This window comes from Elgaria multicarinata, chromosome 23, assembly GCF_023053635.1.
Source record: "Elgaria multicarinata webbii isolate HBS135686 ecotype San Diego chromosome 23, rElgMul1.1.pri, whole genome shotgun sequence".
NCBI lineage: Eukaryota > Metazoa > Chordata > Lepidosauria > Squamata > Anguidae > Elgaria > Elgaria multicarinata.
In genome coordinates this window covers 4,256,099-4,283,903 of record NC_086193.1, presented here as the reverse complement: position 1 = coordinate 4,283,903, position 27,805 = coordinate 4,256,099, and the positions used below count along the sequence as shown (strand labels likewise).

Genomic DNA, 27,805 nt, shown 5'->3' with positions numbered 1-27,805 from the left:
GGGGATTTGAACTCTAGTTCCAAACTGTAACTACTACACCACAAAAGCAACAAAGAGTCTTGAAGCACCTGAAAGACAAACAATTTTATTTTGGCATAAGCTTTTCTGGACACTTCGTCAGATGCGCAAACGCTTATGCCAGCATAAATTTGCTAGTTTTTAATTTGCCTCAAGTCCCCTTGTTTTTCCCCCGCGATAGACAAAGCCAGCTGCCCCTCTGGAAATCGCAACATCACACTTTCTCCCTAAACCAGTGATTCTTAAAATTTTTGTTCGCCATGGATAAAAATGCATTGAACGCTTTGTCGGTTTTGAAAATTACCTTGGCAGCATTACATGTGCAAAAACATTCATCTGTCCTTGTTTTCTGAACGTTAAACATTGCTTCCGATCCTGTTTGCGATCTGAAATTAGACCAAGGCCTGGCTTTCAAGCAGGCCATAACCAAACATAACTTTTCAGGGCTGTTTGCTTTTTCTCCCCACCCCCCCACTCCCCGCCGTTTCCTTTTCAGGTGTAGATTTTTTTTAACCTCTTCTCTCCTTTCCACCCCTGACTCAGGTCGCTCCAGTAGTAGCTCTGGCAAAAATCTGTGGGTTAGCGGTCTTTCCTCTTCAACCAGAGCTACGGATCTGAAGAATCTGTTTAGCAAGTATGGAAAGGTACAGATGTAAAAAATAAAGCTGTTGGCTGAAAGGATTGCATTTTGTCCATCTTAGTTCAGATTGCCCATTTTTATGCATTTCATAGAATCATAGAATCATAGAATCATAGAATAGCAGAGTTGGAAGGGGCCTACAAGGCCATCGAGTCCAACCCCCTGCTCAATGCAGGAATCCACCCTAAAGCATCCCCGACAGATGCTTGTACAGCTGCCTCTTGAAGGCCTCTAGTGTGGGAGAGCCCACAACCTCCCTAGGTAACTGATTCCACCGTCGCACTGCTCTAACAGTCAGGAAGTTTTTCCTGATGTCCAGCTGAAATCTGGCTTCCTTTAACTTGAGCCCGTTATTCCGTGTCCTGCACTCTGGGAGGATCGAGAAGAGATCCTGGCCCTCCTCTGTGTGACAACCTTTTAAGTATTTGAAGAGTGCTATCATGTCTCCCCTCAATCTTCTCTTCTCCAGGCTAAACATTTCAGGCTGGGCGTCCTTCATCATCCTTTTCCCCCCATCCCATCCTCTTTTTTTGGATTTAACCAGTGTTACTCAAAGGCAATCAATCGTTGGCTGAATGAACAAAACTTGCGTCCTCAAGTTCTGGGAGCAGCAACTGGTTTTGTAGGAGCAACGTGCCTCTAGCTGGGAACGTCTGCTGCAAAAGCAGTTCCTTTCTCTCGTTTCTCTCAAGACTTAGCTGGCTGCATTGTCTAGTCGCTCTAGTAGTACATGAGTTCCTACTGTCAAGAAATACTTTTGTAAGCCGCCGTGAGAGCCTTTTTTGGCTGAATGGCGGCATAAAAATCCTTAAATAAATAAATAAATAAATAAATACGTCGGTGTAGGGTGAAAATTAAAGGGTCTCGTGAGCCCCTAGCACCCACTCACATAGGAGGTTGCTTTACTCTCCACTCCTCTGGCCGTGCCTCCTTCCAACGAAGAGACACACCTAGTCAGTAACTCATACAGAAACAAGCAGCAGGCTCCTGAGCATGAGGAGTTCTCCCTCAGTAGAGAAAGTGATGTTAGTCACTGCAAGCTGTTAAGTTTCTGTTGGAAGAGACCCAACCTCGTTTTGGCTTCTTCACCCACGATTCCGTTTCTGGTGCTCTTTCTTCTTTGCATGGCTTAAATCTGACTTTATGCTAGTGGAAGTCTGCTAGCACAATGGGACCTCCTCTCCTCCTTCCCCTCCCCAACCCCCTGCAGCTTTCCTCAACCCCCCCCCCCCCCTCCCAAGATTTGCTCTGGAGAGTTTCCCAGCCTCCTGGAGCAGACTTTGAGTGGGAAGGGTGTGTTTCTTAAAAGGTTCTCCAAAACAGATAATTTATGTAGTCCTATACTACAATTATGTACTTATTCACCTTCCTCCATGACGCCATATATTTTCAGAAGTTCTAGTATTATCAAAGATAGTTTTTGATTAAAATATGGATTTCAGCAGACCTCAGACAGGCTCCAGTTAATCTAACAGCTCCTTATTTTATTAATGCCTTTTGTCAACTCACCAGATGTGTCGGTTTCACTATAAGCAAAATGTCTTTTAGCCAGTTGGCAGTCCATGGACTCTCTGCTATCTTCCATTTACTAGGCTGCTTCAATTCTTGTGGCAAATATTACATTGATTGTAAACTCAATTGTGGAATAATTTCCTTGATGAGGTGCGCCTGGCGCCGACATTGTTACCTTTTCAGCTCCAGGTCAAGACTTTTTCCCCACGCATTTAGCAATATGTAATGAGCCTGGGTTTGTTTTGGTATGTTTTTGTGGTTTAAAATGGCATGTTTTGTGGTTTTAAATTTTTGTATATTGTTTTTAAGTGCTTTTATCATACGTAAACTGCCCAGAGAGCTTTGGCTATGGGGCGGTATACAAATGTAATAAATAATAATAAATAATGACATTCTTATTATTAATAATAATTATTTATAAAGCACCATCAATTTTCATGGCGCTGTACAGAACAAAACAAGACAATCTGCCATATGGCTTACAATCTAAAATCACTTTAACAGACAGGGGAGGGAGGGGAAAAACGAACCAGGGTAGGGGGCGTTAAAAAGTAAAATATAGACTACTATGACCACGCTATGATTGAAAAGCTTTCGAGAGAAGAATTTTGTAGCATTTTGCTACAATGCCTCTTTTGAAGCCTAAGAAGAAAATAATTTAGCTCTAGTGGGAGGACTATTGAGGATATTTAACTTAACTATAATGAAACTTCTTGCTAAAAAGTTTTGACTTGATCTCACTGATTATTATTATTAATTATTACATTTGTATACCTCCTAATTCCATATTGCTAAATGCCTGGGGGAAGAGAAGAGAAAAGTCTTGACCTGGCGTCGAAGAGATAACCATGTCCAGGCGGGCCTCAGCCGTGTAATATATTTGCCTTTAGTCAGAACTACACCCTGATTTGTGCAATACTTGCTTAATTAGTGCCTCCAATATTAGTTCAGCAAAAAAATTCTTGGCTATGTGAGATGTTTGGAATCATGGTTTAGTTGCTGATGACTGGGAATAATAATAATAATAATAATAATTTTATATGCGTGTACCAATTTATACTCCTTTGACCTTTGATAGTAATTACTTTCAAATTCTAAAGTTCTGCATTTGCCGGAATTTCCCGTCTTACTGTCTCCTCTCTTTTTCTCTCCCCACTTCCTACCCCCTAAGGTGGTGGGTGCAAAAGTGGTGACGAATGCCCGCAGCCCCGGCGCCCGCTGCTATGGCTTTGTCACCATGTCTTCATCTGAGGAAGCCACCAAATGCATCAGCCACCTGCACAGAACGGAGCTGCACGGGAAAATGATCTCCGTGGAAAAAGTAAGTTTCCCTTCCCCGTGTAATGTGAGAGGAGACACTGGAATCCATGACTGATGTTGGCCTAAGGCTGGGGTGGCAAACCTGTGGCCCTCCAGATATTGTTTGACTCTGATTCCCATCAGCCCCAGCCAGCATGGCCCATGTCAGGGATGATAGGAGTTGTAGTACAGGCAACATTTGGTGGGCCAGAGGTTCCCTTTTCAGTCAGCAGAATCATGCTCACTGGTTCCCTGGACCGTACCGCTTCGGGCTGCAAAGTTGTGCGCAAGTTTTGTGGAGGAGGATTCAAGCATGCTTTCCAGTCACTTGCTCCGTATTTGCAGGTTGTTCAGTCCACGAAAAAATCTGTTCGTTACTTGTTCCTGCTGTCGCAGGCCCGCCAGCCTTAATCCGTCCCCTCTGTGTAATTTCAGGCCAAAAATGAACCTGCTGGGAAAAAGGCTACCTCCGACAAAAAAGAAAACGAAGTGAAGAAAGAGAAGGACAGGCGCCATTCGGCAGACTCTAGATCAGAAAGGTAAAGCAGTGTTGGTTGCAACAATCTCTATTCTTTATTTATTATTTATTTATTTATTTATCATACTTATACCCCGCTCCTCAGCCAAAAAAGGCTCTCGGAGCGGCTTACACTTAGCAAAAAAGACAGTCCCTGCCCTCAGGCTTACAGTCTAACAAAGACATGACACACAAGGAAAAGGAGTCAAGGTGGGAGGGAGGGAGGAGAGAGAGAGAAAGAAAGAGAGAGAGAGAGAGAGAGAGTCCAGCAGGAGCAGGCCCCGATGTTTCTTCTGCCTGCTCCTGTCCCCTCGGTCCTTCTTCTTCCCCACAGGGCCAAGATGGCAGTTTGCCCTGTGGGGGGGGGGGGGAAGAGTCCAGCAGGAGCAGGCCCCGATGTTTCTTCTGCCTGCTCCTGTCCCCTCGGTCCTTCTTCTTCCCCACAGGGCCAAGATGGCAGTTTGCCCTGTGGGGGGGGGGAAGAGTCCAGCAGGAGCAGGCCCCGATGTTTCTTCTGCCTGCTCCTGTCCCCTCGGTCCTTCTTCTTCCCCACAGGGCCAAGATGGCAGTTTGCCCTGTGGGGGGGGGGGGGGAGAGTCCAGCAGGAGCAGGCCCCGATGTTACTTCTGCCTGCTCCTGTCCCCTCGGTCCTTCTTCTTCCCCACAGGGCCAAGATGGCAGTTTGCCCTGTGGGGGGGGGGGGGGGAAGAGTCCAGCAGGAGCAGGCCCCGATGTTTCTTCTGCCTGCTCCTGTCCCCTTGGTCCTTCTTCTTCCCCACAGGGCCAAGATGGCAGTTTGCCCTGTGGGGGGGGGGGAAGAGTCCAGCAGGAGCAGGCCCCGATGTTTCTTCTGCCTGCTCCTGTCCCCTTGGTCCTTCTTCTTCCCCACAGGGCCAAGATGGCAGTTTGCCCTGTGGGGGGGGGGGGGGAAGAGTCCAGCAGGAGCAGGCCCCAATGTTATTCTTTCTCTTTTTCCTGTGCCCAAGAGGCTTCGTGAGGAAGGACAGATTGCTTCTGCCGGGCATCTGAACTGATCGCTTGCAGAATGGAAGGGAGCTCCATTGCATTGCACCCCCACCCAGTTTTACCCCTCCTTGTCAGAGTCTGAGTAGACCTCTTGCAGAGGGTTTCTCCTCCACCCTTCATTGCTCTGCCTCTTTTGGCATTTTCTCCTGTTTATTTCCCCTCCCGGAACTCAAAGGAGGAAAGCGTTCAAGTTAAATCAAAAGAAGAGAGGAATCGGTCCTCAGGATGCAAAAGGGTTTATTTGTATCCAGCTTCATACAAACAAATCCTTTTGCATCCTGAGGACCCGTTTCTCTCTTTTTATTTTCCCTTCCACCCTCTTTCTCCACTTCTGCTTCCCCGGCATAAAATTAGGCTGAGGGCTGCAGGTTGTCCATCCCTGCTGTAAGGAATGAGAATCTCATTGCACTGGAATCCCTCAAATGGCTTCTGTATATTTAGCATCAAGTTTAGTTATTTAAGACACTTCTATGCTCCCCTTTAATATCAGTTTCCGTCTCTGTTGACACATGAAATGAAAAAAGAAGGGATATATTGTGATGTGGTGTAGTGGCTAGAGTGTTGGACTGAGAGTCGGGAGATCCGGGTTCTAGTCCCCACTCAGCCATGGAAGCTCACTGGGTGGCTTCGGGCCAGTCACAGACTCTCAGCCCAGCCTACTTACAGGGTTGTTGTGAGGGTAAAATGGAGAGTAGGAGGATTATGTGTATGCAGCCTTTGGGTTCCTTGGAGGAAAAAAGGTGGGATATAAATGCAATAAATAAATAAAAACAGTAAAAGCAAGCATTGGAAAAATTCAAATTGAACAGTTGTTTTTTTTAAAAAGACTTTTAGAAGTTGTTTACTTGCCCTTGTTAATGTTGTGACTCATTTTATCTGTGCCTTGAGATTTCAGTAGCTTTGAGTAAAGTGGTGTGTGTGTGCGTGTGTGTGTGTGTATCTGGCCTTTTTGGGAGGCAACTCATCTTGTCCCCCTTAAAGGTCTCACAGCCTTAAAAAGGAAGAAAAGGCTGACAAAAAGGATGATCCCAAGAAGTCGGAAGAGAAAGATGGCGCAGAAGGAAAAGAAGGGAAAGAAACGGAGGAGCACAAGACGGGAACCTCTGGCCGTTCACGGTCTGTTAAATCTGGTAAGTCGAGCTGCTGTTAGGTGTTTTTTTATTTTTAGTAAGGCCCTGCTGTGAGCTTGATGAGAGGGCAAGTGTGGGAGGGTTACACCTTAATGTAAAACAGAGACTTTCCAAATAATCTCGTGCCTCTGGAAACAGTGTAGGTGGTTTCTCACCCCTGTGTCGGCGGAGAGCTCTCGCTAACCAATTCGAGGCTTTTGGTAGAGGAAGGACGGGATAATAATGTCACTCCTGGCAACTGAATGGAAGCAGTCGTCAGGACGCATGCGACAGCAGTAGTTCCCCAAATGACTGTGTGCAGCAGGAGAGTGCTTTGTTCTGCCCTTAAACAACTGAAGAGCTGCTGGGAACTCAAAGGCTGCTAGAGGAGGTTGCCCACTGCGTCCCTGCATGATACACGTCTCTGGCCGTGCCACCTTCCAATTGGCTTGTCATGTCTCTGTATCCAGTAAGATCGGGGTGTGTTATCTTGATGATACCGTGCCTGGGTCCAGCTCCAGCTGAGAGCCCCCTCCCTCCTGCTGTCAATTGTAACTGCTGAACTTTGCAACTAAGATTGTAGTGCCTGAATTTGCTTTCCTTTTCCCCCTCCTCCTCCTCCCTCCCAATCCCCTTTCCTTTTATGTCATGTCTTTAAGATTGTAAGCCTGTGGGCAGGGACTGTCAAGAAATACTTTTGTAAGCCGCCGTGAGAGCCTTTTTTGGGTTCTGAGGAAGCACCCATTTTCGCTGGCCTTCTGGTAAGCTGAGGCTGATTCTCCCGTTGTGTAAATGGCGGCTGTAAAGTCCCCATTTACACAAGAGTAAATGAATGAACAAAGCATTCATGCCTTTAGTCTTGCATAAATGGGTGTGTAAATGGGGCCTTTATGGCCACCGTTTATGCATCGAAGGAAATGCGCAATGTCCGGAGCCTCTGTTGTGGTGAATAAAGGAGGCTCCAGACATTGCGCATTTCCCCTGTTGCATAAATGGAGCCTTTACAGCAGCCATTTAGGCACTGGGGGGAATTTAGCAATTTCTATGCCTTGGCGGCATAAAAATCCTTAAATAAATAAATAAATAAATATTTTTGGCTACAGCTGAAGACCTTTTTATTCACACAGGCCTTTCGTCGTTCTACTACAGATTTTGATCTGAGTTCTTAACTGTTTCATCTGCTGTTTCTATTGGAAGGAAAGCCTTTTTAAGGCTGCGTTTTTGTTGTTTGAATTATTTTATTTTCTATTTTTAACATTTTCTTTTTTACGTGTAAGCCGCTCAGAGGATATTTGTTCCTGGGCAGCCTTGCAAATGTAATACCCTCAGGAGATGCTACTTGCTGAGTCTCCAAATGAGTCATGGCTCTAGATTTGCTTCCGTCCAGTCAAGAAGCACATGCAGAACAGTGATGCATGCAGAAACATGTCACGGAGGGGCATCTGAGGGCGGGTAAATCTCATTTACGAAAGCCAGCTTCTCAGGTGTGGCATTAAATTATGCTCCCAATTTTAAAAGTGTGCTGGTGCGGTTGGAGCTTTGAGAAGCGGTGTGCTCAATGATTGGATGTGTCATAGGAATCCTCTCAACATGCCTTTTCCCCTGATAAGAACCATAATTTTGTCTCCAGACTATGTCAAGTATAAGATTGAGAAAGGCAACGTCAGTCCCCTGTTCCGGATCTTAAAATTTGTCACAGCACTGCATTAGCATTGCTGAAATTGCTGGTGCTGCATCCGTGTTGTTCCCTGTATCAAATATTTAAAGGAAGTTGAAAAAAATGAATTGGCCGTTAGTGTTTTAAGAGAGACATCTGCCTGATTTCTGAGGTTCTCGAGAACCGGAGGACCTAATAAGCTACTGTTTTGTGCCGACACAGCCAGCCAAGGAACCGAGCGGACGGTAGTCATGGATAAGTCCAAAGGCGAGCCTGTCATTAGCGTGAAAACCACCTCTACATCAAAAGAGCGAGTAAGTCTTCCTTTTTACTTTCGGTCTCTGGAACACGGCGGGACGAAAAGCGGGGGGGGGGGGGGGCACACGCAGCGTTGTTGTGGCTCCAGCGCATCAGGATGCACGCTCTTCCCTGCTTGAGCCCCGAAGTCGCATGACTCTGCGACCTTTGTGTATTGGCACGGGGTCACAGGAGAAAAGTGGATGCGTTAACAGCCAGCTCAGGCTGGTGTGCCTTTCGGCGGGCTGCATCCAGAGATTAACGTTTAAGGATTTATGCATTACTAGCTGTACGTGGCGTAACATACGCCATTGTAGCATATCTTAAAGTTTATTAATTAAATATCGCGAGGGCGGGGCTGCTTGGAGGCCGCCGATACAGCACTGTCTGGTAGACCTGGGGGGCAGGGAGGTCAGGGGGAGCAGGTGTCCCCCTCTCCCCGGGGTTCCTGTCAGCCTTGGGCCTCCCACCCGGCCACCAAGGGCCCCGGCCATGTCTCACTCATGATCCGGACCCTCTCCCCAGGGTTCCTGTCAGCCTTGGGCCACCCGCCCAGCTTGCATGAGCTTAGGCCAGGGCCTCGGCTTGCAGCAGGCGAGCGGCCTCCCACCCGGCCACCAAGGGCCCCGGCCGTGCCTCGCTCATGCTCCAGATTGTGGCTCTGCCCCCTTCATGGGGAGGGGGAGCGAAGAGGCAGAAAGGGGGATAGGATTACCTTGGAAAGCCCAGAGGAGTCGGGCGAGGGGCTTAGCAACTTGTATCAGCTGTTACACGTTGTTACTGTTGCTTAGCAACCTGTATCAGCTGAAGCCTTTACGGAAACATACCTAAGTGTTTTTTATATATATATATAGAGAGTATCCTGCCCCCCCTGCACAGTTGCTGGACTACAACACTCATAATCCCTGCCCATGCTGACTGGGACAGATGGGAGATGGAGTCCAGCAACATTTGGAGAGACGCAGGTTCTCCACTCCCCAATTCTAAGGTTTTATGAATGATTGGAGCCTCCCTGTTTTCAACCCCAGGGCTAGATGGACTGTTGACCTCACCCAGTAGGGCTGGTCTTAGGTCCTCAAATGCCCCTTGAGGTTGTGGCGTTTGTCCCTTGCTTAAGAGTGTGTGGATGGGTTGCTCCATCACCTCTAGGACAGGCGGGGGCCTAATTCCTGTGCTCATCCTCACAGCTAGAAGATAGGTGCAGGATTCTAGATGTGTCTCATAATTTCCAATCCATAACGCCGTTTTTCCTCCCCTTGCCTTAACTGCAGAGCACAAAGAGCCCTGACCGCAAGTCAGAGAGCAAAGAGAAACAAGATATTCTCTCTTTCGATAAAATCAAAGAGCAGCGGGAGCGGGAGCGGCAGAGGCAACGAGAGCGAGAAATCCGAGAGACAGAGAGACGAAGGTGGGTTGAAGCGCACGCGCACACACACACAAACACACACACACTCCTCCAATAGAATTCTGTTCTCCCCACAATAGCAGGCATAAAAAAAATGGAAATGGGCCTGTGGGCAGCGGGCAGCCTTCAATCCCCACACATTGGTGGTTCATGGTCAGTGCTCCTGCCTAGTATTAATACTAAAGGTGGTATTACCCAGGGAGGTGGTGGGCTCTCCCACACTAGAGGCCTTCAAGAGGCAGCTGGACAAGCATCTGTCGGGGATGCTTTAGGGTGGATTCCTGCATTGAGCAGGGGGTTGGACTCGATGGCCTTGTAGGCCCCTTCCAACTTTGCTATTCTATGATTCTATGAGAAGAGCAGATTGAGGGGAGACATGATAGCACTCCTCAAATACTTGGAAGGTTGTCACACAGAGGAGGGCCAGGATCTCTTCTTGATCCTCCCAGATGGCAGGACATGGAATAACAGGCTCAAGTTTCAGGAAGCCAGATTCTGGCTGGACATCAGGAAAAACATCCTGACTGTTAGAGCAGTACGACAATGGAACCAGTGACCTAGGGAGGTTGTGGGCTCTCCCACACTAGAGGCCTTCAAGAGGCAGCTGGACAACCATCTGTCAGGGATGCTTTAGGGTGGATTCCTGCATTGAGCAGGGGGTTGGACTCGATGGCCTTGTAGGCCCCTTCCAACTCTGCGATTCTATGATTCTATTTCAGGTACTACAACTTCCACACAACTATGCTGGCTGGGGGAGTTGGACAACAACTCCCAGCATCCCCCAGCCAACCATGCTGTACACGCTTACCTGGGAGTCAGCCCCAATGAACAGAGTGGGGATTTCTGTATTGGTTTTGTTGTTGTTGTTATTATTATTATTTTATTTTATAATTACAATAAGCTTTCTGGGCGGTTCACAAAGACTAACTCTGCTTTCGGATTTCGTTGTGGCTCTTGTTTTTTAAAAAAGCGCCAGTGGAAAATCCTTGCCGATCTATTACAAATCGCCCAAAGAGCTATCAGTGGATCCCGAACCACCTTGCGCCTGCCCCGGCGTACCTCCCACGTTATGAAGGGGAGCGGAGATTAAAGCGACAGCAGAGTCTCTCCTCTGGTGGTTGGCTGCGTTTCTTCGGAGGGGACTCGGGACTCGGTTCAGGAGACACGCTTGTATCCACAGGGCCGTGGACTGTTGGCGTGGCGACACGGGGCCCAATCCTGAGAGTAGCCCCTCAGGTGCCATGTGGCTACAATGAAAGCCAGTGTGGTATAGTGGCTAAGGTGTTGGACTGGGAGTCGGGAGATCCGGGTTCTAGTCCCCACTCGGCCATGGAAACCCACTGGGTGACTTTGGGCCTGTCACAGACTCTCAGCCCAACCTGCCTCACAGGGTTGTTGTTGTGAGGATAACATGGAGAGGAGGAGAATTATGTACGCCGCCTTGGGTTCCTCGGAGGAAAAAAAAGTGGGATATAAATGTAATAAATAAATAAAGGGAGGCATCACGTCTGAGAATGGGCTACTTCTACCTCTTACATCTCGAAAAATCCTCCCCCTCCCTCCCTGTGATGGAAAGCTGTGGGCAAATATTTTACCGGAGTGATTTTAAAATTTGGAAGGGCCCCCGGGGTGGGGGTGATAAACTGTTTCGAGGCCACCCAGCTGGCCTGTGGGCCTGTGAAGATTGATAGTCTTCACTTCCTCTTGAAGGAGTGTGAAAAGCAGGTGTCGCTCGAAACCCCTTGCAAATGGTACACTGAAGTATCCGTTAGCGGGGCCTTCCCCCAACCTGGGGCCCTCCCGACGTGTCGGACTGCAACTCCCATCATCCCGAGCCAGCTGGCTCGGGATGATGGGAGCTGCAGTCCAACACGTCGGGAGGGCCCCAAGCCAGGGTAGGGCAGAAAACTTCAGCCTATTTAGTCAAGTCTACAACTAGTCAGGAAGGAGCCAAAGAGCCGCCTTGCCCTAGCCTATCAGGGCGGGACGAGCGCTTCCTAAAAGCCGTCTCATTTCTTCGCCCCTCATTGTCATGCACAGGGTGAGCTCCGGCAGGATACGGCACCGAGCTTCTCTCCCCCCCCCCCCACCCCTTCAGCATTTGAAATATCCCTGCATTCGCGCAGCAGCCCGGAGATCATTATCCTACGATGACTTTGTGCTCTGTTGACATTATCTGTGATGCAGTTGTCGCTCGCCGTGGCATCCCTGCTCTTGCCTCGGTTTTAATGGGGACCGTTCGGAGTCAAGAGTGGAGTCTCCAGCATGGCTCCCCCCTCCACCAACCCCATTGTTCCAAGTACTCGTTTTCAAGGGGCCCCTCGTTATATAAGAGCGCGTTGCGCTTAGATTGTTTTGTGAAGCTCTTTCTTCCGTTGTTCTGCTGATGAAATTATTATTATTATTATTTATTTATTTATTTATATAGCACCATCGATGTACATGGTGCTGTACAGAGTGTACCTTTTTGTCTTTTCTGACAAGTAATTATTGCGTTCTCTATAAAGTCTCCTTCTCTTTCCGCACCCTCGTCGCTACCCGTATATTTCCCTCTGCATTTGTCTCTAGCGCTTCCCTTCCCCGCCTGCTCCGTTTATTTTTCTCAGTCAAACCTTGCAAGCTCTGGGCTGGGGTTTCTAGGGTGTGAAGGAGCGTGGTTTTTTGCTCTTGGTTTCTTTGAAGGTCTCCATCTTTCTATCTTTCGCTCCACGCCGGCTCACCTGCCAAAGGTTCCTCTTTCTGTTGTGTAGCAACCCACACTCCGCATTCTGGGTGGCATTTTGTGCTATGCAATCAGTTACCGCAGGGTGTGGGCCAAGACTGTTCAGCATTCCCACTCGCCTCCCATGGTCCACCCCTCTAGACCCCTGAGAAAAGTATCTCCACTCCATCCCCCTTTGATGGAGCTGCCCCACAGCACAGGGGAGGGGGCAGGCCTATAATTTGGGCTGCTAATCTTCCCTGCCTTCAAGCTGTGCTTGTTCAATATATATACTTTAACATGTTTTGTTTTCAATATTTGGGCCTTTTTTAATGTTTTTTTTTTTTTTGAAAAATGAATGCAGTGTGGTTAAAATCCGCCCGCTGCAGTTCTGAATCACACTGGGAAGTTTGGTTGAAATCGATCAAATGGTATTGAAGCAGCATATCTCAAATGTTGATCTTCCCGCTGTTTTGGTTCAAGACAGTGGTCGGAATTTTGACCGTACCGAAAAACCATCCCAGATAAAGGGAGAGTAAATCCTAGGCGTTTCATAACAATCAGATGTACGGTTTACAAGTCCCATCGAGGACATGCAAACGAAACGCTTGCTTTTATTTACGTGGAAGGAGAAGAATTTCACCTCCAAGGTCCGCTGGCCAAAGCCAAGGGGCGTAATGGGTGGGTGTGGAGACAGTTGCAAAATGGTAGCTTGGGGGCAGAGGTTCACATGGTCTTCACGTTACACAGGAAGCTCAGTTGCAGGCGGGCATGTTGATCTCTCAGGGGATCTTGCCTGTTGGATTCCAGACAGACCTCAAGGTTCACCTAAAACCCTCCTTCGAAGGCGTTGGGAACTGCCGGATTGAGGGTGTGGGGGTATAGAATTCAAGTGAGAATTGAATTGAATAGAATAGAATTCTTCTGCTGCCCCTTACGCCTGGAACGCTCTTCCAGAACATTTGAAAACTACAAGTTCAATCGCAGCTTTTAAAGCTCAACTAAAAACTTTTCTTTTTCCTAAAGCTTTTAAAACTTGATGTTGTGCAGACTTTATACTGTTAGTTTTACCCTACCCTGTGCCTGCTTACCCTACCCTGTGCCTGTTTGCCTTCTCTTCCCCTCCTTATTGTTTTACTATGATTTTATTAGATTGTAAGCCTATGCGGCAGGGTCTTGCTATTTACTGTTTTACTCTGTACAGCACCATGTACATTGATGGTGCTATATAAATAATAATAATAATAATAATAATAATAAGTAGTTGAGGACTGGAATCCCATTCGCCAGCCTTCCAACAGTGATGTTCATGATGGCCTGGGCTGATGGGAGTTGTAGTCCAAAACATCTGGAGGGCACCCAGGTAGGGAAGGCTGCTATACATAGAATCACAGAATAGTAGAGTTGGAAGGAGCCTCTAAGGCCATCAAGTCCAACCCCCCTGCTCAGTGCAGGAATCCACCCTAAAGCATCCCTGACAGGTGGCTGTCCAGCAGCCTCTTGAATGCCTCTAGTGTGGGACAGCTAGTCACCTTCCTAGGTATCTGGTTCCATTGTCGTACTGCTCTAACCGTCAGGATGTTTTTCCTGATGTCCAGCCAGAATCTGGCTTCCTGTACCTTGAGCCCATGATTCCATGTCCTGCACTCTGAGATGATCAAGAAGAGATCCTGGCCCTCCTCTGTGTGACAACCTTCAGTCTACTCTTCTCCAGGCTAAACGTGCCCAGTTCTTTCAGCCTCTCCTCCTAGGGCTTTGTTTCCAGACCCCTGATCATCCTCGTTGCCCTCCTCTGAACACGCCCCAGCTTGTCTACGTCCTTCTTGAAGTGTGGTGCCCAGAACTGGACACAATACATGCTTACCTGGGAGTAAGTCCCATTGAACTCAGTGGGGATTACTTTTGAGTAGGCATGAATAGGATTGCACTCTATGTGATGAAGTTAATGGCTGAGTTTGATATTTCTTTAGTCCCATAAACATCCTGGTGGGATCTCAAAGATGACTTCATATTCCCCTTTAATTTAAATCTGTGGGCTGTTTCAAAAAATGCTTCTAAGTGGCCCATTTCTTATGTCTGGCGAATATGTTCAAGTTCTGGAATAATGAATCATTCAGCTAAATCCCGACCACCACACACACAGCAAACTTTGGAAATAGCATTGATACTATTTCTTAACTTTTGATAAGCTGAGAACAATATGGATCTAAATAATTATTGTTGTTTGGTTATATCATGATATGTGTTGCTTGGGGTTTTTTTAATCTCTTTTTCCATACTGCTATTTTTTATTGAACTGTTGTTTCTGCTCTTGAATATTATTATTTTCCAGATTTATTGTGTCTTAATGATCTTTCACTTGAATGATGAATGCACAATAAAAAAGCTGAAAGGCAAAATAGTAAAAAAAGAAAGAAAAGGGGTATAATAAATAAGATAAATGATAGTGCAGATTTCATCGTTTGCAGAATTTGGATTACTAGGGGTACGGTATCTTTTTATATATAGCACAATAGTATTATTGCTATTATTTTATTGCATTTCTATACTGTCCAAAAACTGAAGGTCTCTGGGTGGTTCACAACACTTCGCAGACCTCAGATACAAGATAATAAATCACAGCATAAAATTCCAACATACAAAATTTATAACACTTTAAAGAGCTAAAAACAATTCTAGTAAAATACTACACCTGTTAAAGAAGCTGACATAACTGTCCCATCGCTTGCCATTAAATGCCTGGAAGTATTTATTTATTTAAAACATTTATATCCCTCCCTATATCAATAAGATCTCAGGGCGGCGTACAGAGGTCAGTAGAGGTCAGTCTTCACCTGGCATCAAAAAGATGATGATCAGACATGAGAGCACTCTTCAAATACTTAAAAGGTTGTCACACAGAGGAGGGCCAGGATCTCTTCTCGATCCTGCCAGAGTGCAGGAGACGGAATAACGGGCTCAAGTTAAAGGAAGCCAGATTCCAGCTGGACATCAGGAAAAACTTCCTGACTGTTAGAGCAGTGCGACAATGGAATCAGTTACCTAGGGAGGTTGTGGGCTCTCCCACACTAGAGGCCTTCAAGAGGCAGCTGGACAACCCTCTGTCAGGGATGCTTTAGGGTGGATTCCTGCCTTGAGCAGGGGGTTGGACTCGATGGCCTTGTAGGCCCCTTCCAACTCTGCTATTCTATGATTCTATGATCAGGAAAAACTTCCTGACTGTTAGAGCAGTACGACAATGGAACCAGTTACCTAGGGAGGTTGTGGACTCTCCCACACTAGAGGCCTTCAAGAGGCAGCTGGACAAGCCTCTGTCAGGGATGCTTTAGGGTGGATTCCTGCACTGAGAAGGGGGTTGGACTCGATGGCCTTGTAGGCCCCTTCCCACTCTGCTATTCTATGCTTCTATGATTCAGTCTAAAGCGCTCCTGATGAAGGAGCGCTTGTCCAACTGCCTTCAAGAGGCAGCTGGACAAGCCTCTGTCAGGGATGCTTTAGGGTGGATTCCTGCATTGAGCAGGGGGTTGGACTAGATGGCCTTGTAGGCCCCTTCCAACTTGGCTATTCTATGATTCTATGACAGTGTCGTTGACGAACGGGCTACAATGGGGACCTCATTCCACAGTCGGAGGGGCCACCGCTGTGAAGGCCCTCTCCCTTGGTGCCGCCTTCTGAGCCTCTTTTGAAGGAGGCCTTCGGAGGAAGGCCTCAGATGTTGATTGTAGCGGCCGGGCAGATTCGGGTTGGGAGTGCTGTTCTGTCAGGCATCGCGGTCCCAAGCCGTATAAGACTTCCCAGCTTCAAAGCAGCCTTTTGAATTGGGCTCGGAAACCCGTGTGAGTGGCTTGGGAACAGGAGTTCCTATTTCTTGTTATTGATCTGGCTGCCACATTTTGCACCAGTCGCAGCTCCTGAACAGTCGCTACGCTTTGCCATCCTCCCCCCCCCCCCTGCCCCATGATCGGGCCGGTGTGGCCGCTTGACTCGCTCTCCTGAACAGTCCGCCTGTCTTTTCAACCCAGGGAGCGGGAGCGGCGGGAGCGGGACCAGCGCGTCCAGGCCGCCCAGGAGTGGGACGTGCGGCAGAAGCTGCAGCAGGAGCGGGAGCGGCTCCAGTTCCAGCGGCAGCGGCTGGAGCGGGAGCGGCGGGAGCGGGAGCGGCTGGAGCAGGAGCGGATGCACATCGAGGAGGAGCGGCGGCGGGAGCAGGACCGCATCCAGCGGGAGCGGGAGGAGCTGCGGCGGCAGCACGAGCAGCTGCGCTACGAGCAGGAGAGGCGCGGAGCGCTCAGGCGGCCGTACGACGCGGACGGGAGGTGAGGCGGGGGGGGGCTTGCGGCCCAGGTGCGGGGAAGCGGGTCTCGCAGGCGAAGGGGGAGGGGGGGCGGAGGTGGAGGCTACCTGCGTTCTGTTCTACTTTGGTTTTGTTTTATTTACACATTTTGTGTAAGAGCATCAGAAGTGCCCTGATGCTGGATCAGACCAAGGGTCCGTCTAGTCCAGCACTCTCTTCACACAGTGGCCAACCAGCCATCGGCCAGGAATGAATGAGCAGGACATGGTGCAATCCTCCTTCTCCTTCTCCTTCTCCTCCTTCTCCAGAACATCAGAAGTGCCCTGATGCTGGATCAGACCAAGGGTCCATCTAGTCCAGCACTCTGTTCACACAATGGCCAACCAGCCATCGGCCAGGGATGAATGAGCAGGACATGGTGCAATCCTCCTTCTCCTTCTCCTTCCCCTCCTCCTCCTCCTCCAGAACATCAGAAGTGCCCTGATGCTGAATCAGACCAAGGGTCCATCTAGTCCAGCACTCTGTTCACACAATGGCCAACCAGCCATCGGCCAGGGATGAACAAGCAGGACATAGTGCAATCCTTCTCCTTCTCCTTCTCCTCCTCCTCCTCCAGAACATCAGAAGTGCCCTGATGCTGAATCAGACCAAGGGTCCGTCTAGTCCAGCACTCTCTTCACACAGTGGCCAACCAGCCGTCAGCCAGGGATGCACAAGCAGGACATGGTGCAACAGCACCCTCCCGCCCATGTTCCCCAACAACTGGGGCGCACAGGCTTCCTGCCTCGAATACAGGAAGTAGCACACACACAACCATCAGGGCTAGTAGCCATGGATAGCCTTCACCTCCAGGAATTTATCCAACCTCCTTTTAAAGCCATCCAGATTGGTGGCCGTCACCACATCCTGTGGTAGTGTGTTCCATAATTTAACTATGCTCTGTGTGAAGTCCTTCCTTTTATCTATCTTGAATCTCCCACCCATCAGCTTCATGGGATGACACCATTGGGTTCTAGTATTTTGAGAGAAGGAGAAAAATGTCTCCCTATCCGTTCTCCCTACCATGCATAATTTTGTACACCTCTATCATGTCTTCCAGTAGCCTTCTTTTTTCCAAGCTAAACAATCCCAGCTGATGTAACCTTCTCTCTTAGATGAGATGCTCCAGCCCCTTCATCATTTTAGTTGCCCTTTTCTGCCCTATAATATCCTTTTTTAGGTGTAGTGACCAGAACTGTACACAATATACCGCTCTATACCTATACAGTTTCCAGAGTGGTGAACAAAAGGTACAATTGTACAAAAGTTTAAAAAAAAGATTAAAACATCAAAACAGAGTGCCAATATAAAGACGGAGGCTGACCATTTAAGGAACAGAACTGTTACCAGGTGGCGCTGGAAACAACATAATCTTAGTGCCTGCCTGGCCTCCAAAGGCAGGTAATTCCATAGGAAGGGAGCCGCTATGCTGAAGACTCTTCTCCTGGTGAACTTCAACCAGGCCATAGATCCATGTGGAATCACCAGGAGCAGAAATAAGCCTCTGCTACCTCTCTCTCTCTCTCTCTCTCTCTTTTTCATCCCCCCCTTCCACCGCCGCCTGAAATCTTAACTTCTGGTAGGACACTGCATCTCCTTAGCATTGTGTCTCCATGGGACCTGTATCCATCACTGGGCACACTCACACAGAGCATCTCTTCCACCCACACGAGCCAGAATCTGGCATGGGCATGGGGCGTATGAAAGAGACCGTACCTGAAGAGAGGGCATTCTTTATTATGATCGTGACCACAAGATGGATCCATGCTGAAAACTGAAGGAGTTCTCAAATGCTGAAAATAAGCAAATTAATGTGGGCGCTGTGGGTGTGTTAATACAGTGCTGGAATGCAAAGCAAGATACGATAGCGGGTAGTTCATTTTCCTCCTATGAGAGACTCCTTTCCTTCCCTGCTGTTAATGACGAGGCTTTATAATGGGGAGTTTACATATTTTTAAATAATATTTGAAACCAAACTGAACCAGTAGCTACCAATCAGCCATCCAGAGTTGTTCAATGTGCTCTCCATGCAGGCGTGACGATTCGTACTGGCCAGAGGCGAAGCGGATGGCCATGGACGACCGATATCATTCTGACTTCAGTCGACAGGATCGCTTCCACAGCTTTGACCACAGAGATCGGAGCCGGTACCAGGACCATCCGGTGGACAGGTAACCGTGTCTTTCCTTCTGTCTCCTGGTTTGTGGGAAACTGAGGAAACTCTGGGCCCTGCTGTCTGGGAATTATGGGACCTGGAGTCTGGCACATCTGGAGAGCACCGTGCTGGAGAAGAGTGTTTTTTTCAGTCCTCTGGGCAATTCAGATTGGAACTGCTAATGTCCTTATCGCTCGGTCCTGGGCAGGCTTGTCCCTTGCAGAAGTTTCCAGATTCATTTCCTGTTATCTCCAGTTAAAAGGGTCAAGTAGTGAAAAACCTTCCAACGCTGGAGAGCCTGCTGTCAGTCGGAGCAGGGAATACTGGGCGAGATGGAAAGCTGTTGCCAGTCAGAGCAGGGAATACTGGGCGAGACGGAAAGCTGTTGCCAGTCAGAGCAGGGAATACTGGGCGAGACGGAAAGCTGTTGCCAGTCAGAGCAGGGAATACTGGGCGAGATGGAAAGCTGTTGCCAGTCAGAGCGGGGAATACTGGGCGAGATGGAAAGCTGTTGCCAGTCAGAGCAGGGAATACTGGGCGAGATGGAAAGCTGTTGCCAGTCAGAGCGGGGAATACTGGGCGAGATGGAAAGCTGTTGCCAGTCAGAGCAGGGAATACTGGGCGAGATGGAAAGCTGTTGCCAGTCAGAGCAGGGAATACTGGGCGAGATGGAAAGCTGTTGCCAGTCAGAGCAGGGAATACTGGGCGAGATGGAAAGCTGTTGCCAGTCAGAGCAGGGAATACTGGGCGAGATGGAAAGCTGTTGCCAGTCAGAGCGGGGAATACTGGGCGAGATGGAAAGCTGTTGCCAGTCAGAGCGGGGAATACTGGGCGAGATGGAAAGCTGTTGCCAGTCAGAGCAGGGAATACTGGGCGAGATGGAAAGCTGTTGCCAGTCAGAGCAGGGAATACTGGGTGAGATGGAAAGCTGTTGCCAGTCAGAGCGGGGAATACTGGGTGAGATGGAAAGCTGTTGCCAGTCGGAGCGGGGAATACTGGGCGAGATGGAAAGCTGTTGCCAGTCAGAGCAGGGAATACTGGGCGAGATGGAAAGCTGTTGCCAGTCAGAGCAGGGAATACTGGGCAAGACAGACAAAAGACAGAAGGGCGGCTTCTCTTTCTTGACCCCGGCTGCAAAGCTGTTGGACTCTTGCCTGACTGTGTTTGCAGTTTTCGGTGTACACCCCAAACTGCAAAGTGACATTCAGGTGTTGAGGAAGCAGAGAAGCAGGGATGACTTAGCCTCTCGTTGTGTAACGTGTGAAACTACTATCGGTTGCCATGTCCCTGGTAGATTGGTTTGAAGCTCTTGTGGCCCACATGGCTGCCATTCGCTGCCATTCCCTCAGCTGCGAGTTGTGTTTTTTCCTGGCTGCTTTTCGTTCTGGAGGTGTTTACCCCATAATAACTTTTGGAGATATCTACCACACAATAACCTTATGGTTTACAGCCGAGCCGTCATGGCGTTCTGACGAAGCTCTTGCGCAAACAGGAATGATAAACCGCGGAGACCTGTCGTAAAGTCTTACAATGCGTATAAGAACAAGAAAACAACCAATATAACCTTTTATTCTAAAAATATATGTTTAAAAGGGTATTATCCGATGTCATTACCAACACTATGTCATGTTTAGTCATTGTGACTGCGATTTTGTATATTATACATGGAAATAATAATAATAATAATAATTGTAAAGTGACTACTATTCAGGAGCACGTTTCTTGCACAGTTCTGTCGGGCAAATGGTAGTTGGTGATTAATGACTGTGCAGGTGTTATGCATGAGTTATATATTTTAAATAAATAAGGTTATTTGCTACTGTTCATCACTGTATGTATACTGTGTAGTTGTGTGCTTCGGGCACTTTGTATATATTGAATCATTCACACTACTGCCTTCTTCTCTTTGAATGGGGTGTTAGTAACAGCCCCTCTGTTGATTTATCCCCATTTAACAAGTTGTTTCCAAGGCTTCTTCGCTTACTATGTGCATTAATGTTGAATTCTTTCTCTTCCAGGAGGGAAAGTTCAAGGACAGTGCCTGATCGAGATGGACAGGTATGCGCACGTGAAGCGGGTAGCGTCGTCAAAACTGCCTTTTCCCTTCCTCGGAAGGCACCATGCAGTCGTCTACAGCAGCTTTCTCCAATCCAGCTCCCTCCAGATGTCTTGGACTGCAACTCCCAGAATTCCCAGCCAGCGCTGGCTGGGAATTCTGGGAGTTGCAGTCCAAGACATCCAGAGGGTGCAAGGTTTGGGAGGCCTCACAGTCTTATGACCCAGTTTGAGAGTTCCTAAAGTGTATGTGTCAGGCTGAGGGGGTGCTGCAAGACTGTGATTTATTTATTTATTTATTCCATTTTTATACCGCCCAATAGCCGAAGCTCTCTGATGAAATAATGGCTGCAGCAGGCCCCCAAAAACCAATGACTGCATTCCGAAATGGGTTCCTGATGGATGTAGGTCCAACGATAACAGTAATTTATTCCAAAAATGAACAAGCGCAGTATCGGTTTGCGCAGTCTGCTGTGGGTAGTTAAGCGCCGTGTAAACGTAAAGGAAGCTTGAGCAGCGTTTGGCAGCGTCCCCTTCCGAGGCGTGTAACTTCGTCAGGTGTATAAGAAATACTTTTGTAAGCCGCCGTGAGAGCCTTTTTTTGGCTGAATGGTGGCATAAAAATGCTTAAATAAATAAATAATAATAAAATAAAATAATCTGTCTTTGCGGTCAGGTAGCCAACAGTTGTTCTACCCAGTGTGGTGACTTAGAGCAGCGGTGGCCCGTAGATCAGAACCGGCCACCTGCCCGCATCAGTACAGTCTCTCTTCAGCTTTTAAGGCTGGCACGTTGCGTGGCAAAGCTTCAGCCTCACTTTGCGGTGCCTTCCGTTTCAGCACTATCCTGACGCACGGCATGGAGGGCCTGATCGCCACTCGCGGGACTCCCGGGACAGCTGGGCGGGTTATGGATCCGAGAGGAGGCTGAGCAAAGGGCGTGGCTTGCCGCCACAGTCCCGGTGAGTGTACAGAAAAGGAAGCAGTCCTGTGCTGGGTATGGCAGTGCTTTCCAGAGTGCTGGCCCTGCCGTTCAAACCCTTGACAAGCCAGTGCGTCTGAACAGTTGTGCTGAAGGTGGAGAAATGGGGTCTGAGGGCGTGAGGTCAGCCCTGATGGCCAGCCTGACGCTCACATCCATCCACCCTTCATTTGAAGGGTTATTCCTAGGGCTGGGCTTCGCTTCGGTTCATAGAAGCAATAGCGGAGCGGCCTGATTCGCCTCCGCCAGAGACGGATTGGGTCGGGGGAGCTGCGGATCGAGACGAAGCGGATCCTTCGCCTCGATCCGGAGCTCCGAAAAAAAGTTAAGTGTGGGCGGAGGGGGGCTTACCTGGCACTGGCGCCGCAGTCCGTGCAGCGCCGGTGGCAGAGCCGGTGGGCGGGGCTTACCTGCCTCCGTCGCGGTCCAGCAGCGGCTTCAACTGAGGCCCAGGCCTCAAACCGGAAGAGCAGGCCACGGCCTCCTCTTCTGGTTTGAAGCCTGACCCCCAGTTGAAGCCGCTGCCGGACTGCGACAGAGGCAGGTAAGTGGTGGGGGGAGGGGGGGGGCTTACCTGGCTCTGCCGCTGTCGTGGTCTGTGTGGCGGTGGACGGTGGAGCCAGGTAAGGGGGAGAGGGGGACTTATTCGCCCCCTGTTTTGTCCCCCCTTCCCCACTTACCTGCCGTCCGCCGTGGAGGCAAGTAAGTGGGAAAGGGGGGGGCAAAATGGTGGGCGAATCACGATCCAGCAGGTCGGGGGAGGGTTGGATCGGTGCAAACCAGTTCGAGCCCGATCCGAAAGTGCACAGCCCTAGTTATTCCTTCCCACCATCTTCCCTTCACCCCCAAAAGTGTTCCAAAGCAGCTTACAAAGATCAGTCACTAGACCGTTTTCACCCCTGATACGAAAGGAAAAGACTTTGGGAAAGAGAAAGGCGGGGAGGGGGGAAGTGAGCTTGGGCCTCTAGTCCTTAGTTAAAACTTCTTATAATGACCAGCGGAGAGGAGCCAGAAGTTGCTGGTTTCTCAGCAGAGCTGAGGGAGTGGTCCTGTATCCCTCCTCTTCATTTCCTGCAACCTGATGGAATGGCTATAAACAAGCGACAGTTGATGGAACGAGGATCCCGACGGAGGCAGCTTCTGAGCAGATCTGACGCAGACCTGCTTCCTTTCACTCCCTCTGCTAGAGCCAGATGGAGTGGTTGCTGCTGGGTGACGGTTCTCTGTATGAGTCCTCTTGCTCCGTAAATTTCCCTAATCAACGTTTAAACGGTTGCCGTCATCCTGTCTTGTGTCAATGAGTTCCGTAAATTTTAATTCCTTGCGTGAAGCAATCTTTTCTTTTGCCATGAGTCCGCTTTGCGTTGTGCGGCTTTCACCTGTGTGCCACATATTCCCATACGCACCCATTTCCCTTCTGTGTGTAGAGTTCCAATATTGAAGTAACTCAGTTATGAGAAAGGCAGATAGAATTTGATCCTGAAATTCTGCAGCCTCCCAGACTCTGGTGCGCTCTCTGATAGATTTTCTAGGATCATAGAATCAGAATAGCAGAGTTGGAAGGGGCCTCTAAGGCCATCGAGTCCAACCCCCAGCTCAAGGCAGGCATCCCTGTCAGCATCCCTGACAGGCCTCTCGTGTGGGAGAGCCCACGACCTCCCTAGGTCACCGGTTCCATCGTCGTACTGCTCTAACAGGATGTTTTTCCTGATGTCCAGCCAGAATCTGGCTTCCTGTAACTTGAGCCCGTTATTCCGTGTCCTGCACTCTAGGATGATCGAGAAGAGATCCTGACCCTCCGCTGTGTGACAACCTTTCAAGTCTTTGAAGAGTGCCATCATGTCTCCCCTCCACCTTCTCTTCTCCAGGCTAAACATGCCCAGTTGTTTCAATCTGTCTTCATAGGGCTTTGTTCCCAGACCCCTGATCATCCTCGTTGCCCTCCTCTGAACCCCCTCCAGCTTGTCTGCATCCTTCTTGAAGTGTGGTGCCCAGAACTGGATGAGGTACTCAAGATGAGGCCTAACCAGTGCTTTTGAAGAAAGACTTGGCTGGGTCAACCTAGGAGGCCCGTCTCGTTTCCATTCTTTTCTCTGCTTGTGGATTTTTGCCCCAGCAGAGGTGACCTTAGTGCAGGATTCACGTTCAGTGTGAATCACATTTATGGGAAGGGCCATAGCTCAGGGGTCCCAGGTTCAATCCCCGGCATCCCCAGGCCAGACAGCACGCTTACCACCCTCTGTGTGAGTAGAGTGTTGGACTAGATGGACCCTGGGTCTAAGAACATAAGAAGAGGCATGGTGGATCTGATCCAAGGGTCCGTCTAGTCTGGCACTCTGTTCACACAGTGGCTGACCAGCTATCCGATCCAGCATGGCTCTTCTCATGTTCTTATGGGGTTTTGTCTTCTCCACCCAGAGATGGGCGTGACTGGGGAGATCACAGCCGCAAGCTTGATGGCCATCAAGATCGTTCGTGGCCAAGCAACGTGGATGGAGGGATCATGGGACGGGAGCATGAAAGATGGCAAGGTAGAAGCCCAGCTTCTGTTCGCAAGCAAGTTTTGTGACACTCTCCTCTTCAGCTCCTAAATGTTTCTGGTAAACTCAGGTGGGGCCATGCGTTTTAAAGCCAATTGCCCCTCTAGTTCTGATGGAAGAGTTAGAGTCATATCCCTGGCAGCTTTTCTATCGGAAAATGATCCTCCCTCCCAGCTTCTTTCAGCTGAAAACATGCATGGCTTCAGGTCTGTGGTAGGGATCTCAGACTCTGGGAAATCCCCTTCTTTTTTGGCTCATTGGAGTTCCGGGCTGTTCCCTGAACTTCAGGAACTTTTTGCGCATTTTGCGGGGGAGGCAGGTTTTGCGACTTGCACAAATTTGCGAGCAGATTTGCGCGCGTTGCCTCTGAATTTACACAAACTTGGCAATAATTTGCGTGAATGCGGCCAGAATGTGCACGAATTGCTGAGGAACCTGCATGAAATGGCAGAACCTTAAAAATGCGCAAAATTCCCAGGCAGGCTGCAGTGGGAACCAAAACAAATCCATCGAATTCCACCCCCGACCCAATGGATTTCTCTCACATCCGTATTCTGTGGACGAAGAAGTCTCAACTGAAAATGAGCCCCATTCATCAGCCTTGCAGTGAATCTGATCCATGGGGATGCAGTACTGTTCTTATATCCCCTGTGAGCTTTGAGGGCCAGCTGGAGGTGGGTAGGTGACTCCTTAAAGCAGAGGGGGTGTTGCTTCCTGCATTGCATGCATTCATCTTCTCTGTCCAGTTGGAACAAGACCAAATAGCAAGCGATTGGAAAAAACCTTCTCAGCCGGGGACCCCTCATGGCCAACATCATCACCTGATATGCCAGATGCCATTTCTCAAAGAGGGGAGCCCGTGTTTCTTAGGGAAAGTGGCCACAGATTGGTGCTAGAACACCAGATCTCTCTCTTCACACACACAAGGTTCCAAATCCATCTCTAGTTGAAAAAGGATCTCATGTAGCGGGTGATGGTATACCCGGGAGGTATCCCACCCCATCAAAGTAGACAATTCCGGGCGTAGTGGACAAATACGTCCGAGTCTATAATGGCAGCTTCTTTGAGATGCTAAGAGGTTGACCACATAATGAGTTGGATGGGTTGAGCTCAGTAGGGCTATAGAAAGCTTCTCGAGACCCGTTACCCTGCCTTCCCTCTCCTAGCATCTTAAGGTTTAAAAAATAAGGTACGAGAATTCCTGAGTGACTCGCTTTTCCCCCCCTTTCCTTTTCATTTGCTAGGTGGTGAGAGGAGTCCTAGCCAGTTGGAGCCTAGTCATGTAATGAACAGAGGAGGCATATCAGGGTAAGAGTGACTTAAAGGACCCCACCGTTCCCATTCCCGCCACTCCCAACTTTCTCCATCAAGAACAAGGGAACTCAGGTCGCGGTTGAAATTCTGCAACCTCGAGAGCGAAATTCGGTGTGTTGAGAATGAGCTGAAAAAATGGAGCGTGCGGAACTAGCCGCTTTTTGAAGAGTTTGTTCGAGAGTTTGTCTCTCTCCCCACCCACCCCCGGCCCCCGTTTGGTGCTTGCTATTATTTTCTCTTCGGGGCTCTGTGCGAGCTTTCTCATTGGTGGCTGGCATTGAGACAGCCAAAAATCAGTAGTTGGCTAAAGTCCAAACCTAATTTAGCAATGAGAATTGTCTGCTCTTGGTTCCTGGCATCCAGGCTCCATAAACAGCCATCAGAGAAAGTTGAAAAACGCCGTGATCTCACCCTCTCTCAGATCTCCTGTGGGTTTTTTTTTGGCAGCAGAATCCACATTTGAAGGTTTTAGATCTCGTCTGGCATCTCTGGACGAATCCCCCTTATCTTCTGGGGGATTTTCCACCACCGGAATTCTTTCACAGCAGTGTTTACATCTGATTTTGTTACTCCATGCAGGAGCCCTGCATGAAGTGGTCAGAGCGACATTTTCCCAAGGGGGAGGAGTCTCTGTGCAAGCTTTCTCATTGGTTGCTGGCATTGCAGGCAGCCGTGGGTCTCGAACTAGTGGCCCGAGGGAAGCCAGGCAGGGATTCACTCCCTGTGTCACCACCACGGCTCTGCTGGGGAAATCTCTCTAAGCCAGGGTGGGTTAACGTTGTACTCCCCTCGTCCCCTGCTAAAAACGTTGGACGGCTCACTTTCCTTACCTGATGTTTGTGCCTCATTGTTTCTGACTGTGTTGGAGCCAAATCTGGCAACAGATGGTTTCATCCCCTTCCACACAGCTGCCCGGGGCCATGAGAATAGCTTCTTCATGGTGTGATCTCATGTTGCTGGTGTGAGTCTGTAAATACTCCCCCAACTGCATAGGAGAGCGGTAACTATGTGGGTCTCGCTTGGGTGGGAGAGTAATTCCCGGAGGGTAATTTCCCACCCATGCTCTTGAAAAGCGTGCTTTCGATAACTTTGCTTCAGGGTGCATCCCTGTGTGTGTTTAGGCTATTTTCTGTTTTACTCTGTACAGCACCATGTACATTGATGGTGCTATATAAATAAATAATAACAATAATAATAATAATAATAATAAAAAGTCCTACGACTTCCAGTATCCCCCAGCCAGGAGTCGTAGGACGTCTTTCTGTCTAAACCGGCAGAGGATTGCATTCTTGGTGTCCTTTGCGTTGTTTATTGAGCGAAACCCTTTAATTTCACAGTTCTCCTTCGCGAGACGGGTTGGTGTTGTGTTTTGCTGTGAAAGCCGTGAAAGGTGCATTGCATAGATAGAGGTTTCAAATCATGTGCCTGGGTATTACCAAGGCAACGTTCAGTTGCAAACCAGATACATTTTTCATGGTCCTTGCGGCCAAATACCGTGCGTCCCGGGGCAATAAATATTCCCATCAGAAAGTTGGAAACTCCTCTTAAATTGGTGTTTTAATTCAAACCCCTTTTTTTTCTTTCTGATTTTAAATCAATCCGCCCTTGAACAAACACAGCCAGCTCACAAAATGAGAGACGCCTCTAAGAGAATGCAGGACGTTGCAGAGAGTTATCTTTTGACTTCTGTCCGTAGGCGTGGAGGGTTCGTGCAAGGTGGATCCCCAAACCCAGTGGCGCAAGGAGCCAGTCTGCAAAGCAGCTTTGCAAGTCAGGATAGAACAAACCAACCCAGCGACCCTCGTTTCACCCGGCACTATTGAAAACTCTTCCCTTCTTAATGCTGCGTTATTCCCCGGTCATCGCCTGGAACATTTGCCACTGAAACGGAAAACCACAGCGCCCTCTCCTAGCTTGCATATGATGTGAACTCAAGTGTGTGTGTTTTTAACCCCGATATGTGCTTATCTGGACACTGCTCAGTTGTTTCGGAGGAAACATTCCATTTTCCATAAACAATAAAGCTATATTGTATTGCGCGTCTGTTGGTGAAGTCTCTGATGCAAATTGGTTGAGCTCCTGTGATGGCTCAGAAGGCTCGGAGGATTTAGAACAGTGGTTCTCAACGTTCCTAATGCCGCGACCCTTTAATACAGTTCCTCATGTTGTGCTGACCCCCAACCATTAAATTATTTTCGTTCTTCTCTACACGATCCATTGTCATGGGGTGGTTTGCTAATGAAAAT

The 27,805-nt window shown here is 48.8% G+C and overlaps 1 protein-coding gene across 6 annotated transcripts in view; it reads left to right on the top strand.

Moving 5' to 3' along the window:
* Positions 1–27,598, top strand: part of LOC134412979 (scaffold attachment factor B1-like) — a 40,282-nt gene extending 12,684 nt beyond the window's left edge. For 3 of the 6 annotated variants that reach the window (XM_063146993.1, XM_063146991.1, XM_063146988.1), the window contains 13 exons: positions 562–662; positions 3,342–3,491; positions 3,905–4,008; positions 5,994–6,142; positions 8,001–8,092; positions 9,347–9,483; positions 16,204–16,497; positions 18,548–18,685; positions 20,688–20,727; positions 21,564–21,685; positions 24,124–24,236; positions 25,490–25,553; positions 27,256–27,598. In XM_063146993.1, coding sequence (XP_063003063.1) covers positions 562–662; positions 3,342–3,491; positions 3,905–4,008; positions 5,994–6,142; positions 8,001–8,092; positions 9,347–9,483; positions 16,204–16,497; positions 18,548–18,685; positions 20,688–20,727; positions 21,564–21,685; positions 24,124–24,236; positions 25,490–25,553; positions 27,256–27,382 — 1,631 coding nt within the window. In that variant the 3' untranslated portion in view covers positions 27,383–27,598. Of the gene's footprint in view, positions 1–561; positions 663–3,341; positions 3,492–3,904; positions 4,009–5,993; positions 6,143–8,000; positions 8,093–9,346; positions 9,484–16,203; positions 16,498–18,547; positions 18,686–20,687; positions 20,728–21,563; positions 21,686–24,123; positions 24,237–25,489; positions 25,554–27,178 lie in introns of all 6 variants that reach the window. The other 3 variants (XM_063146992.1, XR_010026446.1, XR_010026447.1) reach the window with 3 other exon arrangements.
* The last annotated feature ends 207 nt before the right edge of the window (positions 27,599–27,805 follow it).